Source organism: Saccopteryx leptura, chromosome 3, assembly GCF_036850995.1.
Source record: "Saccopteryx leptura isolate mSacLep1 chromosome 3, mSacLep1_pri_phased_curated, whole genome shotgun sequence".
In the NCBI taxonomy this organism is placed as follows: Eukaryota; Metazoa; Chordata; class Mammalia; order Chiroptera; family Emballonuridae; genus Saccopteryx; species Saccopteryx leptura.
The window spans coordinates 115,398,804-115,414,806 of NC_089505.1; the positions used below are offsets into that span (position 1 = coordinate 115,398,804).

Genomic DNA, 16,003 nt, shown 5'->3' on the forward strand with positions numbered 1-16,003 from the left:
AGCCTTAGCATCCCTGGAATAATTCTGTTTTCACCAGTCCCCAAGTATAAAAAGGTTGAAAAGCACTGGTGTAGACCACGGTTTGGGTTTTGCTCAGTGAAATGGGGAGCCCTTAAAGGCTTTGGGCCAAGACCTGTCCTGATCAGACGCTGCCTTTACTGAGTCTCTGGCTCTACTGGTGGAGATGGTGGGGGAAGTGGCGGAGCAGGACTCCTCCAGTGGCTGGAGGGTGCTTGGAATGGAAGTCATGCTTTCTGTGCAGGTGCCAGTGTGAGCTGGTGGGAGACAGTGCCAGGCTGACGATGACAAGTGCACTGTTGCTGTCTCTGAAGCAGAGAGGGGTAGCACTTTGTCCCAACGTGTCCAGTCATTAAGGTAGAGCTGGCTCCATCCCACTCATCTCTGTGTGGCGGGGCCCAGGTCTCCGTGTGGAGGGGGCCCCCGGGTCTCCGTGTGGAGGGGGCCCCGGGTCTCCGTGTGGAGGGGGGCCCCCAGGTCTCCGTGTGGAGGGGGGCCCCCAGGTCTCCGTGTGGAGGGGGCTCCCGGTCTCCGTGTGGAGGGGGCTCCCGGTCTCCGTGTGGAGGGGGCCCCCAGGTCTCCGTGTGGAGGGGGGCCCCCGGGGTCTCCGTGTGGAGGGGGCCCCCGGGGTCTCTGTGTGGAGGGGGGTCCCGGGTCTCCGTGTGGAGGGGGCCCCCGGTCTCCGTGTGGAGGGGGGCCCCCGGGTCTCCGTGTGGAGGGGGGACCCGGGTCTCCGTGTGGAGGGGGGTCCCGGGTCTCCGTGTGGAGGGGGCCCCGGGTCTCCGTGTGGAGGGGGGCCCCCGGGTCTCCGTGTGGAGGGGGCCCCCGGGTCTCTGTGTGGAGGGGGCCCAGGGCTGGCCTGGCCTCCTGGATGGGGATTGGGTCTGGGACTCCTGACCAGCAGCATCCAACTGGCTGGCCAAGTGTCCTAGAAATAATCATTCCTGCCTCAGGTCCCTGTGACTTATTAAAGAGCTACGAGAATCCCAAGTTCAGTGTGCCTGGTGTGGTCTGTTTGCCCTGTAACCACCATTACCAATGTGCCCTGCCATCTGCAGAGGGGATTTCCCAAGATGACAAATCTTTTTCTGGCCCTGTCTAGACAACTGGAGTCAGGAGACCCTGGCCTGGGCACGGTGAGCAACTTAGGGTAGGGACAGTCTCATCTAGCCCTAGTATAGCTCTGGCCAAGTCTTTACACGTTGTTTTTGAAGGTAGGGTTTCCTGGGGGTCGTGCTAAGTGCAATTTCTTAGCTACACAGTCTGGGGTCTGCTCAGGATTGAAGTCACGTGAGGACCAGCCCATGTACGTGCAGTGTTGCTGAAGGAGCCAGGAAGCCTGTTGCTCCCATCGGCCTCTGAGCAGCCAGACAGGTTTATTGGGAGGACTTTGGCTCAGATAGGAAATCCCTGCATCTCTTAGAGAGAGTGCCAGCTTCATCCCTGCCCTCGCTTTGCCCGCAGGCCCTCATAGGACGCAGCAGGTGCAGGAGATGGGCCTGTGCCGCTGCCGCTGCTGCAGCCGCTGCTGGAGCTGCTCCTTCTCCACCGTCAGCACCTTCACCCTCTCCTCCAGCTTGCTCAGCTCCGCTGTCCACTTCTGAGGGAACAGCGTAGAAACATGGCTAAGCTCATGGCTCAGATCCACACACCCTCCACCCGGGGTTGAACTGATGGAGGAAGGCAAGGCCTAGAGAGCCTGGGGGTCCTGCACCGGTTGGCACTGCTACATGGGGAAGCCAGGGCCCTGGCTGTGCAGCCCCCGACGGAGTCAGCCCTGCAGTCTTGAGGGAAGCTGAGCGTCCCAGGCCCTGGGATCCCCCATCCTTTGCAGCCTCCTTGAGTACCAGAGACACAGGCTCAGGTTGGCAGCCCCTTCTCCTTGTCAGCCCCTTGCCCTTCTCTGCTTTCTGCCACCCAATGTTTCCCTCTTGAAAAGGCTTTTCCTTGGCCCTGGCAGAGTAACTCAGTTGGTTAGAGCGTTCTCCCAATATGTCAAGGTTGTGGGTTCAATCTCTGGTCAGAGCACATATAAGAATCAACCAATGAATGCATAAATAAGTGGAACAGCAAACTGATGTTTCTCTCTCTTTCCTCTCTCTAAAATAAATAAAATTAAAAGAAAAAAGAAAAGGCTTTTTTTGGAGGGGTCTGCGTTCACTGCCCCCTATCTTGAGGGAGGGCCTCCCCTTAAATGTTGGGGTTGTCTTAAAACTTCTCAATAGCCCTGGCCGGTTGGCTCAGTGGTAGAGCGTTGGCCTGGCGTGCAGAAGTCCTGGGTTTGATTCCTGGCCAGGGCACACAGGAGAGGCGCCCATCTGCTTCTCCATTCCTCCTCCTCTCCTCCCTCTCTCTCTCTTCCCCTCCCGCAGCCGAGGCTCCATTGGAGCAAAGATGGCCCGGGCGCTGGGGATGGCTCCTTGGCCTCTGCCCCAGGCGCTAGAGTGGTTCTGGTCGCAACAGAGCGACGCCCCGGAGGGGCAGAGCATCACCCCCTGGTGGGCAGAGCATCGCCCCCTTGTGGGCGTGCTGGGTGGATCCCGGTCGGGCGCATGCGGGAGTCTGTCTCTCTCCGTTTCTAGCTTCAGAAAAATACAAAAAAAAAAAAACTCCAAAAAACTTCTCAATAGCCTTCCCTACCCAGCCACACTACTGTGGAATATAGGACATAGTAGGGTCATTGCAGTTCAGCCTCTCTGCAACGCTCGGGGCAACGGAGCACCAAGGGAAATCCAAGGGCTGGCCCAGGACTGCTCATTGAGTGGCAAAGGGACCTGGAGCCAGCCTGGCTCCTTTCTTCCTTATATCCCACCCACCCAGCCTCGGCCACTTACCTGTCTGCACCACTCTTGGATGGCGTGGACGGCCAGCGGGCCCTGGATGCTCCCATCACGCCGTAGGAACACCTCCCCCTGGTCTGTCTCGTAGAGCTGCGGCTCTGCCAGGGCCGTGGGGGCGTGCACACGCAGGCGGATCACCTGGGTAAAGGCAATGGCAGCTGCCATGCTGCACAGGACAGTGTGCAGCCCAAATCCCGCCTGCTTTCCCCTCGCTCGCTGGCTCCTGGGGGCAGCTGGGCGGGGCTGGGGAAGGGCTGTCTTGAGTCTCTCCTAGTCACCCATTTCCCCCACTCCCCTTCATTACCACCCCCGCCCAGCTCTGCTCAGCAGAGTAGATGTGGGCCGTCACATGTAGCCTGATGACATGACAGATGACAGAACAGCCCAGAGACCTTCCTGTCCCGCGGGCACCTTGAGGGGCATGCTGCTGGTGGCGGTGCCGACCACGGGGATGAAGGTGAGCGTGTAGGCGTCGGGGAACACCTGGGGCCGGAAGCCCTGCAGGATGGAGTCCACCAGCAGGCGCACGCGGTCCTCTTCGCGGTGGCCGCAGCGGATGCCCTGCACCAGCCCGCTGTCCTCAACGCCCACCAACAGGCTGCCTCCCTCGCTGTTGAGGAAGGCACACACGTAGCGCCGCAGGTGGTGCTTGAAGGCCAGGCTCAGGTACTCGCCGCCGCCCCTCTTGAACTCCACGTTGCGCGTCTCGCTGCCCAGGAAGGAACCCTGGAAGAGCCGCTCCTGGCCCTGGATCTCCTGGTGCATGATAGCGCTGTCGGAGCGTGTGCCTCTGGGTTCATGCTGGGAACTAGGCCACTCCAGGGTCTGGGCAAGTGGGGCGTAGGTGCGCCTGGCACATGTGAAGCTGGAGCCCGGGCTGGGGCTGGGGCCAGGACTGGGGCCAGGGCTGGGACCAGGGCTGGGGCTGCTGTCGTCCTCCTGCTGGAGTGAGGCAAGAGTCAGGATCCCTGACCAGGGCAGCAAGAGGGACAGGCTGCTAGAATGCCCACCTCCACCGCCCTGGGGCCCAGCCCTCTCAGGAATCCCCATGCCTCCTCCCAGGTGGAAGGGGTCTAATTCTGTCCAAGGTCCTTCAGCCGATGAGGGAAATCCTGCTGGGTCAAGGGTTCGAATTGGCCACTTCCTTCTCGGCTGGGCTGCCCTCTCCCCAGGTGGACAGTGAGATGCGTGGTGTGTAAGACGAGCTTTCCTTCCAAGGGCTGGAAGCTGAGACACCTTTGAACCAATCTCTTCCCATGTGGCTTGTGGACAGACCTCTGAGGCCCAGGACTGTTTCCCCGGGAAGTACCTCGGTGCCCTGAGGTCATGTGACAGCTTCAGGTCTCTGAACTGAGAGGGGCTCCCAGAGACCTGCCCCTTTCCTGAGCTCCGTTCTGATCACTGGACTGTTGGCCAGTCCTCCTGAATTTTAACTTTACTCAGGACCTCCTGAGACCCCTTTCATGGTTTCTGCTATGTTTGGGGGCTCTGAGCATGAGTTCATGGCCACTTTCCTGGTCTGGGCTTCACTCGTCAGCCCCTCACTGGACTCCCTGCCTCCAGGCTCTCCCCGTATCATCCTCCTCATCGCTGACCCTAGCTGCAAGCCAGATCGTCACTCCGCCCTTACTGCCTTCTCTGCTGCCCTGCAGGCCTGCAGGGGCCTTCTGGGGCTGGGAGCTCAGTGTGGGCAGGGGCACAGGGATGAGGGCCACATTCCTATCAGCCCTGCAGCACCCAGAAAAGACAGATTTATCAGAAATGTGAGAAACTGTCACAAACATGGAATCAGGCTCCCTGGTGTTGAAATGGAAGTCACAGAGCTATTTAGTTCTGCTACGATTTAAACACCATGGCATTTCGTCCCCCAAAGAAAAGATAAAGCAAGAGCACCTGTCTCATGGAGTGACCTGTGCAGCCTCAGCGAGGTGAGTGTTCTCACGTTCCCCGTGGGAGCTCACCTTTCAGCCCACTCTGCCTTGGTCTCACTGCCCTTGGTCTGGCCCTGCCTTCTTTATTTTTTCTGCAGCCTTCAGCCTGGGCTCCAGGGACACCAAATGGCCTGCCTTTCTGCATATGTAACCCCCTCCCCACCACCCTGTTCCTTTGTGCATGCCATGTTTCTCTGCCCAGAATGCCTGTCTCCATCCCTCCCCAGCCTGGATTTCACCTCCCTTGCTAATTTGTCCCCAGAGAGCAATGGGGACCCTCAGGGGAGGGATCTCCCACAGCTCCAGGAGGCCACCTATAGCTTTGTCACTGGCTGTGTCTGGCTCTGCTCATTGATAGAGGGCTCCCTGGGGGCAGGCTGAGCCTTTGCTCTCCACTTTACAGCCTGGAACAGAGCAGCTGTCAGGGTTTGTCAACTGAATGATGTGGGCCAAAGAGAAAATCAGGACCCCTGTGTGACCTAGGGCTCCTACTCTGCTGGCCCAGACACAGAGGCCAGGGTGCAGAGGACCCAGGGAGGAGTCTCACACATTGGCCTTTCTTCACATGTTACTACGCTGGAGGCAAACTGCAAGGGCCACTGTCCCTCTGGGAGTGAGCTGGCAGTGCCCGCTTCCAAGCCAGTCATTTGGGTAGCAGCCCTCATGTTTACAGATGTCCCCAGTTTCTCAAAGACATCCCCCACCCAGTGCAGGCCATCCACACCCACACCCCTGGGAGAGGCTCTGGGAAAGCCTCACCTACCCCTCTGTGGTTTGCGGGCCTCCGGCCCCCTCCCAGCACCAGCTCCTTCCCGTGGGCCACCAGCTCCTTGACGATCTGGTGCTCCTCCAAGGCCGTCTGCAGGCGCCAGGGGAGGGAGGCCAGGGCGTCCTCGTGGGCGGCCACCTGCACCAGGGCATAGGCCTTCCGCGGCCGCCTCACCACCTCGATGTGCTCCCGCGCCACCGGCAGCTCCAGCCGCTCCAGGGTGTCCCGGAGCAGGCAGGCGAGCACCGGCACAGAGAACTGCGGGTTCAGGTGACCCACGTAGAGAATGTGCGTGCTGGGAGCCTCCTGCAGGCCCAGGTCCTCAGGCAGGGACTCATCTGTGGGGAGCTCCTGCAGGGGTTGCTGGCCTGGGGGCTCCACGAGGGGCTCCTGCACATTCATGCTGATCTCTTCCTGGTGGTCTTTGGAGGGGGCCTCCCTCAGAAGGGCTTCCGGGATTCCTTACCGCTGGCTGCTCTTCCCAGCACCTGGGGCTCTCAGCTTAGCCCAGGGCCTTCCAAGGGACACCAGGGGGCCAAGGCTCCTGGGAGGTTCACGGATGGGCAGGGGCTGGGAAGGGTGTGTGTCAGGGGGCAGAGGTAGCAGGAAGGAGCCAGCCACCCACCCCAGGCCTGGGACAGGAAAGAGGAGTCAGACAGGGCTGAGCCAGAAACAGAGCATGTGAGCCTGCCCCTCCATTCCACAGAGGGGAAGACTGAGTGTCCCCAAAGAGGGACAGAGGCCCCATATCATTTCATTGGCCCACAGATCCTGTCTTCCCTCCCTAGTCCATGGGCCCAGGCCTCCTAGGAGCTGTTGAGGTTTCTGCCCTCCAGAGATCACGGGTGCCTCTAGGGACCGGCGAACCCTTTCAAGGGTCTTTGGAGGAAGCTTTACCCCAGGGCTCTGAGGCCTGACGAGGCGCCACTGCTGCCTCTACTTGCCAGGACTGAACCTGGTGTGAGCCCAGAAGAGGCTCTGAAAGTCAAGGCCGGGTCAGGCAGGGTTTTGGAGCAGAGGTTTTTATACTTTGGGTGCACTGATGAAAGCTATGGCCTCTCTCCAGAAAAATGGGCTTTGCCTTATCTATATCATTTGAGGAGGCTTGTTGACACTTCTCAAGAACTAGCCTAGACTGAGTCCTCTGATTTTGGTTCAGAGAGCAAAGTGAGGAGGGGCAGAACTAGGGGCAGCGTGGGGGCCCACTTAGCCTCCCGCCAGGCCAGGGACCTTGCTCCTGAGCTGTGCACACACCAGCCACCGGCCCCTTCACTCACCGCCCCGCATCCAGCCACAAGCCTGCAACTTTTCAGATTGGATCCTTGAAGTAGTCAGGGTGTGGAGGTCACCTCTGCTGGGGTGGTGGCATTCAGGGCCAACAGGATTAGGAGGAAAAGGGAGGCCTATGACCCTCATGTTCTAACTATTCCTGGGGTGTAATGGGAGGTTCCAGCCCTGAGCTTCCACAACTCCTGGACCCTGGACAGTAGCTCCCAAGGGTACTTGGGGGTTTGGCATGGGGTGGCAGTGAGAACCAGGACTGTAGGAAGTGGGCGGGGCCCATGCAACTACCTCTGTGACCTCATGAGTCAACAATGCCTTCTTGGCCAGCCTCAGGCCTGCAGGCAGGCAAGGGTGTGAGATCACTCAGTAGGATGCCTCCCCCGTCCACCCTGCCCCCCTCAGGAAGCAGACACAGCTGTAAACAGATACACACCAGCCTGGCCCTGGGGCTCCCCTCTGACTGCTCTCAGAACCAGGGGTGAAGGTGTACTTCCTCCCTCTGTAATGTCTCTCTAGGTCCTAGTGTCCATGCAGGCAGGGCCCCTGGTGACACCCCTCCCTTGACCCTCCCCCGCCCTCAGTCACCAATCCCAAGCTCCACTGAGCAGTGACAGAGCCCAGCTGTTTCCAGGATGGATCAGGATGCAGAGCTGGCCCCAGGCCTCCCTCAGACTCCAGGCCCATGCCAGAGACTGAGGCTGCTGTACAGAAGAGCCCTGACTTTAAGGTCAAGGCCCCTTTTGGGAGTGTCTTGAATGAACAGCACAGCCTACCAGATCCCTGACCAGGCAGCCCTGACCCCTGACTGCCTCATGGAGGCCACGGCTAGAACTTCACAGGGGCCAAGTGGAAAAGGCATTCTAAGTTAATCAAGATGTCAGAACTAGTCACTGGTGAGAGCAGAAGGCCCTCAGAAGTTTCCTTATCCAAACCTCTCAGTCAGATGGAGTCAAGAAAGGGACTGGCTGGCCCGAAGGGCCACAGCAAACAGCTGGGCTGGCTGGAACCTCAGCCTTGGCTCTGAAGCTGGGTTACTTGGCTTCAAATGCCAGCCTTAGCTATGACCTGAACTTGATTTTCCTCATTGATAAAATGGGTTTAGGCCCTGGCCGGTTGGCTCAGTGGTAGAGCATCGGCCTGGCGTGCGGAAGTCCTGGGTTCGATTCCCGGCCAGGGCACACAGGAGAGGCGCCCATCTGCTTCTCCACCCCTCCCCCTCTCCTTCCTCTCTGTCTCTCTCTTCCCCTCCTGCAGCCAAGGCTCCACTGGAGCAAGGTTGGCCCGGGCGCTGAGGATGGCTCTGTGGCCTCTGCCTCAGGCGCTAGAATGGCTCTGGTTGCAACAGGGCAACACCCGAGATGGGCAGAGCATCGCCCCCTGGTGGGTGTGTCGGGTGGATCCCGGTCGGGTGCATGCGGGAGTCTGTCTGACTGCCTCCCCGTTTCTTTTTTTTTTTAATCTTTTTTTTCTTTATTCATTTTTAGAGAGGAGAGAGAGAGGGAGAGAGACAGAGAGAGACAGAGAGAGAGAGAAGGGAGGAGGAGCTGGAAGCATCAACTCCCATATGTGCCTTGACCAGGCAAGCCCAGGGTTTCGAACTGGCGACCTCAGCATTTCCAGGTCGATGCGTTATCCACTGCGCCACCACAGGTCAGGCTCCCCATTTCTGGCTTCGGAAAAATACACACACACACAAAAAATGGGTTTGTTGTGAAGATGAGATGAGATTGCTCTAATTCAGGCAGAGCTGTCCGTGGGCAGTATTACCAGTGTTACTGCCAGGTGAGACTGCACCGTATGCTGTCCCTCCACCTTAGCTGCTACCCCAAGAGAAACATGGATGTGTGGCCCTGGACTTGAGCACCTGGCCCATGGCTGGGCTAGTCTGCACCTCTCCTTGCCCCCCAAGGATGGCGATGAGTCCAGGCCCCTTGGAGCCGCTGACCCACCTTGTTCTTGCTGCTCGGTCTTGTGTAGCTGCTGTGCTCACATGTCTTGCCACCAGAGGGAAGCTGTTTGTCTTCCTTGAGGGCTCCGCAATGCTGGGGCCCCAGTGGGCATCTGGCAAAGCCCCTGCTCTCAGGGATAGCTGGAATTAGAACTCCTAGGGGTCATCTTGTCCAACCCCCTCATTTTGTATGTGAGGAAACTAAGACCAAGAGGAGGGGGCTGATCTGCCCGTTGGAAAACAGTGACATGGCTGTTGACAGATTAAAATGACACTGGCATCTATATTGTTTTTTATTTATAAACAAATCGACATAAAATAAGTCCAGATGGCAGCGGGGCGGCCGTGCTGCTGACCTGCTTATGGAGGAAGCATGTGGACAGTGGAGTGGGTGCAGGCGGACTCCACACCCTGGAGCCCCTTTCCTCCCACCCGCCTTAGGGCCTTCTTGGCCTCCAGTCACCGGCCCAACCTTTTGCTGCAGCAGTTCTGGCAGGCAAGGAGCTGTGCTGGGGACAGTGCAGGGTGGGGACTCCCATCCCCACAGATGAGCCGGGCTGCAAAGGGCCCAGTGGAGGAAGAGGGGAAGGTGACAGGGACCCTCTCCTCCCGATACTGAGTGATGTGGTCAAGGCTTTGTGGGTCTGTCCATCCCAAAGAGAAAGCGCCCTGGGGTATGTCCTCTGCGAAGGGGCCATGCCTCTCTGGGACCAGGGCAGAGCAGTCTCTCTCTTCCTAAAACTGACGGGCTTTCCCGAGTGCCAGAAACAATAAATTAACAGTAAGAGAAGATCTTTTTTAAAAAAAGGTAGAGGTCTGCACCACGATTTTGGAGTCTGGGAATCCCGTAAGGAAAGGCAGGAGTGGTGTGGCAGTGGGGGCCACACCAGGCCCAGCAGGTGGTAAGGGGACTGGGCACGAGTGTCAAGCCAGGGCCCCATATTCCGAGGCCTCGGCGTCGGCCCCTTCCGCCATCACGTGGCAGGTGTTCAGTCTAAACTGGTGAGAGGCCGGCCAGGTTTGGCAAATAAATAGAGGGACCCCAGAGCGGACGCAGGGCTGAGGGGAAGAGCAGCGCCAGCCCTGGACCCCACACTCCCCCCTCTCCGTCCTTCATGGAAGGACAGGCCATGACAGGAGGGTGGCAGTGGGGGCCCACACAGCCTCCCGCAGTCCTGCGGCCCCGCACCCCACAGAGGCACCAGGAGTGGGCGCTGGTCCTGCTTCCTGGGAGAGGACTGCCGCCCTCCGCTCTACCCGCCGCTGTCCAGGCCGTGTCCCGTGGTCAGAACTTGCCCTGCTTCAGCCGGTCGATGTGGTAGGAGAGCTTGAGCGCGGGCCCCAGCTTCAGCCCCATGTACTTCATCATCACGTCGCTGCGCAGCAGGAGCAGGGCGTTGCCGTCGATCTCCTGCAGGGCCACAAGGGGGCGCCGTCAGAGGCCTGGCTGCTCTGACCACCCCGGGACGTTCCGGCCACACGGAGGAGTCCAGTGAACCTGCTGTGACACTAAGCCCACCTGGTCTCCCACCTTCTGTCTCCAGCCATCCCTCCCCCAAAGACCTGCGGAGCCCACTGGCTGCTAAGCCCCCCAACCTCCAGCTCGGGTCCATCCCTCTCAGGAAGCCTCCCCAGGCACTTGTCACTGTCACAGCCTGTTTCCATATGGACCTTCAACTGGTATTCTGCGAGTCCTCTTCCTTCCTGAGCGGCAGGGACACAAAGAGGCGCTTGCCGGGCAGCCAGCTCTGAGACCGCCCTGAGCCAAGAGCACCCTCCAAACCCACCTACCATGAGAGATGTAAACGACCAACGGACGGTCGCAGATCTGTTGAGTGCCCAGCGGGCAGAACAGCACCAAGCAGCAGGGGACACGGGGAAATGGCTTTGAGCCCCAAATCATTAGTACGGCCAATGCAGGGGCATCAGGAGCAGTCCTTGGCCACAGGGCCAAATGGTTGCTTGAAAAGATGTTTGAGGGGCTACTAGAAGATGAGGGACTCATGATGGTGGAGAGCTGGGGGACACTTGACAAGGGACTTACTAACTTGGGCTGAGGCCCTGTTCTCAGGCCACGGCAGGCAGGTGGGATAGCAAGCTCTCCCAGGAAGAGAGGAGGTCCTGTCCATGACGCTGAGCCCACTGGGGGCACCCAGGAGGGATGTGGCTGAATCAGATCCCACACTAGTGGAGTAAACTGCACTCTGTCCAGTGAGGGCTGTTTGAGACCCAAGATTCTGTCTCTAAATTATATGGTCTCCTGTGCTCAGTTTCAAGGGACCTGGAACAGATATATAGCCCATGCCCTTAACAGTCTATAAGTTGCAGAAGCAATGCTCCCAGTGAACACGAGAGAGATGAGGCGGGGCACCTACATGTTTACGAAAAAGGTCAGCGTGGGGTCCAAGCTGGGGATCAGTTTCCCGAACAAACTGCATCACGTCCTCAACTGTCCACGAGGAGGGGTCCCGGCCACTCAGTCGAGAGGCATCTCGGCTTTCCAGGTACCGGTCCGACCCTGCAGGACAGAAGGGCAGCTGCCATCACAGGCAGGGACTGGCTTGAACTCCCCACTCTCGCTGGCATGTCCTGAAGGCCCTGTGGGCGAGGCTGATGGCCTTACAGAGCAGAGGAACCGGAGGCAGAGGGAGGGAGGATTTTCCACAAAGGGTCTGAGGGGCTGAGACACTTCTTAAGTCAAATCTTTGTTCTTTAGGGTAGATCTGATTTTGAAGATAGTCAGAAGGAATCTTACACTGAGGCTGTGATGCATCCTGGGTCGGGGTAACAATGAGGTAATGGGATTACTTGGGTTCAGTGTGAGGCTGGTGGGTGAGACTGCTCTTGCCTTGGTTCTGGGGACCCATTACCAGAGAGACCTTGGGAACTGGGCAAGAGCAGAGCCCAACTCTTGGCGTCTAGGGAGAAAAAAATGGTGGATAATACCCGAGCCTCCTCCAAACTCTGGGGAATAGTTGACTTCACTATAGCCTAATGTGGAGGCAGAAAACAGTTTTGCTTTGGCTACTAGAAATCTCAACGTTAATTCAGTGCTCTGCTTAGAGCTTTTACATCAGTCATGGCTCAGATACAGCTCCTCTCATTGCCCTGTGGGATTGGGACCTCTGTTTTTTGGTCATCACAGAACTCTGGCCTGTTTCATCCCCACCCCCTGGAATGTGTTCCTCTTCTCCCTTCAGTTTCTCCTTTCTTTGGCAAACTCCAACTTAGCTAAGCAAGATACGGCTTCAAGGCCCAGCTCCTTTATGAAACCGTTCTGGTGTAATAGTGAAATAGCTGGTCTCACGAAGCATCCTCTGTATCTCCTGGTTACAGCTCAACCTCTACACACTTTCCCTATCACATCACCCTAGTAATCCGTTCTCTATAAAGCAGTCAAAGCAACCTTTAAAATGTAATTGGGGATAAAAAAAAAATATAATTGGGTCGCGTCAATCCCTAAAAACTCAAATGCAACAGCTTCCCTTTGCACCTGATATGGAATCTCAGCTCCTTGGTCTTCACGGTGCTCCCTCATCTGGCCCTCTCTACTTCTGACCTCACGTCACTGTCCCCCTCCCCCACCTTTTACTCACATTAATCCACACATGCCAACTTTCTTTCTGCTACTTGTAATTTTCTGTCTGGAATGTTCTTTTTCCAGATCTTTGCATACTCGATTCCTTCTCAACATTTGGGTCTCATTTAAAATATTAATTCCTCAGAGAGGCCTTCCCTAACCTGCGAGAGTCTCCATTCCCCACAGTCATTCTCAATCCAATTACTTTTTTTTTTCTAGCACATATGACTACCTAAAATAATTTTATGACTTGTTTTCTATCCCCCCTTCCCCACTATGTCCTTATAATGTGATTTAAAATAAGAAACATATCTATTTGGTCTTTATCCCCATTTTTGGCACAGAACTCTTAAAAATCCTTGGAGTTTCTTAACTGGTGAGATAAATAAAGGTGTCTTGTTTTTCATAATGAGTCTCTTTTAGCCACACATGTGTATGTTAATTAGGGGACTTTTGGAAAGCCCCTAATGATGAGGGCTGGTTGCCAGGGGAATCAACCAGGTGAGTAGGGGTTCAGCCCCCACCACCCAACCTCGTGGGGAAGGAAGAGGGGCTAGAGATTGAGTTCAGTCACTAATGGTCAATGGTATAATCAATCATGCTATGTAATGAGCTTTTGTAAAACCCACAAGGACGGGGTTTGGAAAGCTTCTGGTTGGTGACCACGGGCGGTGCTGGGAGAGCAGTGCACGCAGCCCCGAGAGAGCGTGGGTGCTCCACACCACCCCCACACTGGCCCCTTCATCTCATCCACCTGCCTGTTCTGTTCCTGAGCTATATCCTGTCACAGAGAACTGGTAGTCTAGTAAATAAACAGTTTTTCTGAGGTCTGTGAACCGCTCTAGCAAATTAATTGAACCTGAGAAGGGGATGGTGGAAACCTCCAACTTATATAGTCGGTAACAGCGGTGACTTGTGACTGGCATCTGAAGGTGGGGGCAGCAGTCTTGTGGGACTGAGCCCTTCATCGGTAGTATCAGAACTGAGCTACACTGTAGGGCAGCCCGCGGGTGCGGCAGAACTGCTGGGCGTGTGGAGAACGCACAGGTCTGGTGTCAGAAGTGAAGTGGTGTTGACCACTGAGAGAGGAGACGAGGAGGAGCTGTGCTTTCACAGCCCCCAACACACAGGGGGCCTGATCTGCCACAGAGGTTCAAGCATGTTTGTTAAATGAATGAATGCTCATTTATATAAGTTGCTTGTGAATCTTTCTGTTTCCCTCCTTATACTGTGTCTGTTTTCAGACAGGAACCTGTCTCCTTACCCCCAGGAGATGCCCGGTGACATAACTAAGTGGCACAGCTGAAACACACCTGTGAAAGTAGAAGGAAACTACTTTTAACTATCTCTTGTGAAGCCTAAGAATCTCCTCTTGTTTTTCTGCATTCTGGGGCCCAGGTCTAAAAGTCAAAGCACAGTCTGCCTGGCCCAGCCCCTGCTCCCTCTCTGGATTAGAGACTCTACAATATTATTTCTCCGACTGCGGCCAGGCACTGAGCAGACCAGGGAGGAGCGTGCAGGAGCAAGCGGAGGTGTAGAGCATAGCCAGTCCCACGGCTTTTTAGAGGCAGTAGTGGTCAGGAAGTTGGAGAGGTTCTCTGTGAGCCAGCCACTTCTCCCTGCCCTGAGAGCCCACTGTGGGGCTGGGACAAACCAACTGCAGAGTACGGAGAGCAGAGAAGACGCATAAACGAGTATCTTTCTTGGACCATCTTCACTAATTCTCCCACCCAGGGAGCTAGGAATCTCTTTCTCTCTCTCACTCACACACACACACACACACACACACACACACACACACACTCTCCCTCTCTCACATACGCACACAGAGTATTATACACACATGCATATATATTATATAAGAACATACACATATATTCACATATCTAATACTACATATACAGTATGTGTTTGTCAGCCTATTCCTGTTAGAATGTACGCTCCACTGAGATGAAGACATTTGAGCAAAGACCTGGAGGCAGAAGAGAGATGGGCACATTTAAGGTTTAGTAGGGAGGCCAGTGTGCCAGAGCAGAGTGAATGAGTGGTAGGAAACAAATATGCAAGGGCTGTGTGGGGTGCCGGGGGGGGGGGGTACAGACAACAGAGGGCCTATGAGCCACTGAAAGACCACTGGCTTTTCTGTGCCATGTGGGTCAGTTTTGAGCACAGGAGTGACGTGAACCAGTTCATAACTAAAAGGATCCCTCTCACAGTCTGTGTTGATCAGAGACATTAGGGGGTGAGGACAGAAGTGAGGGAGCCCTCCCTCAGCTGTACACGAGTCTCCTGTGCTAGTCCAGACGAGAGATGACTGGGGCAGCGCCAGGCGGTAGTGGTGAAGGTGGTGAAGAGTGATCTGTATGTGCTCATTATAAAGTTCCCCCACCATGGTCAGCTTTTTAACCCTTAAAACAGCTCCTGAAGGAATTATCGCCTTCAGTTTAGAGATGAGAGAACCAAGGCCCAGACAAGTGAACTGACTTGCCCAAGACCACACAGGTAGGAAGGAGACAAGTTAGTGCCCTGTCTCTGTCTTTTCCTGTTCCTACTGTTTCAGACAGACTAGCTGGTGGTCGCTCTTCAAGGAAGGGAGAGTGTCTCAGTCTGAGAATGGCTAAGGCAGTCGAGGCGCATCCACAGAGGCCAGACTCACAACGGATGCCCAGTTGTCCTGGGGAGTAGAATAAGGGGATACTTGACATCCACAAAATTGTATATGAAACAATTTTAGTGCCAACCAAATAGAGTCCTTTCGTAGCCGTAACTAGGTTCTTCAGGGTCAGAAGAGATCTAGACCATGACCTGGCCAGCAGACTCAATGAATTCCAAAGGAAGAGTAGAGATGTCTGGGGGACAACAGTGACATCCGAGGCCAGGGTCATGTGAGGCACTCTTAATAGAAACAGGGCCTTGGAGAAGATTACATAACAGTAACACCCTCATACCTGGGGAACGAGTTAGTTTCCAAATCGATCCCATATCCCTGCTTCCACCTGATCCTTTTAACACTCCTGTGGAAAGACCAGGTGGACATCACTATCTCCATTTTGCAGACGAGGTACATGAAGGAATGCGAGGTGAGAGGACTTACCCAAATCTTAAGGTAGGGAATCAACTCTTAGTTCTACTTCTACTTCAGAGCTTCTCATATTCCCTTTTGCTGCCTTGCTGGGACTCAGGTGGGGAAGGGATAACCTGGCTTCTTCCATCCGCCTTCCTGAAAACTCTCTCTCCTGAGGTCACTTCTTTCCACTGCAAGCCTTGCTAATGGAGTCGTCCTATTCTTTTATATCCCCGAAATCCCTGAGCTGTGGTGTGGAGGTGGCATTCTCCTGTCTCCCCATTGCTGCTTTTAGACCATCCCATGAAAGCTCATGTTCTTCAGAGGCCAAACATGTAAGTACTAGACCATTTGCCCTTCCTGGTCACTGTCATCTATGAATCTCTAGTTTTCTACCCCTTGTTAAATGAAGACTCTTTGGTACTTAGCTCACTATCTTCTATTTCACCCCAATTCCGGCATAATCCTCAGAGGCAATCCACTCCACTTCCTTGCCTCCACCAGTGACTTTCACACTGACTACTTCCAATACCTACTGCCAAGTTCACTGTCTGGTTCCTGCTGTCACT

The 16,003-nt window shown here is 55.8% G+C and overlaps 2 protein-coding genes across 9 annotated transcripts in view; both read right to left on the reverse strand.

Annotated features, from left to right (window-relative positions):
- Positions 1-1,486: 1,486 nt before the first annotated feature.
- On the reverse strand, positions 1,487-5,960 carry SLFNL1 (schlafen like 1). Its single transcript, XM_066372644.1, has 4 exons — positions 5,553-5,960; positions 3,270-3,800; positions 2,853-2,996; positions 1,487-1,618 (listed from the first exon to the last, which is right to left on the reverse strand). Exons 1-4 carry the CDS (start codon positions 5,958-5,960, stop codon positions 1,487-1,489), a joined length of 1,215 nt encoding a protein of 404 aa, XP_066228741.1.
- Positions 5,961-9,065: 3,105 nt separating this feature from the next.
- SCMH1 (Scm polycomb group protein homolog 1) overlaps positions 9,066-16,003 on the reverse strand; it is a 166,787-nt gene continuing 159,849 nt past the window's right edge. For 6 of the 8 annotated variants that reach the window (XM_066376007.1, XM_066376004.1, XM_066376005.1 and 3 more), the window contains 3 exons: positions 15,319-15,384; positions 11,166-11,308; positions 9,066-10,201 (listed from right to left, as the gene is read on the reverse strand). In XM_066376007.1, the coding sequence (XP_066232104.1) occupies positions 10,076-10,201; positions 11,166-11,308; positions 15,319-15,384 (335 nt within the window). In that variant the 3' untranslated portion in view covers positions 9,066-10,075. The remainder of the gene's footprint in view (positions 10,202-11,165; positions 11,309-15,318; positions 15,385-16,003) is intronic. The other 2 variants (XM_066376009.1, XM_066376010.1) reach the window with 1 other exon arrangement.

Bases quoted from the DNA above. Each gene is read 5' to 3' on its own strand.
- SLFNL1 (XM_066372644.1), bottom strand. From the start codon at position 5,960: ATGAATGTGCAGGAGCCCCTCGTGGAGCCCCCAGGCCAGCAACCCCTG. The intron at 2,997-3,269 runs GTGCCCGCGGGA...GCCTTTACCCAG, and splicing joins CCAGCAGCATGCCCCTCAAG to GTGATCCGCCTGCGTGTGCA. The intron at 1,619-2,852 runs GTAAGTGGCCGA...CTGTTCCCTCAG, and splicing joins TCCAAGAGTGGTGCAGACAG to AAGTGGACAGCGGAGCTGAG.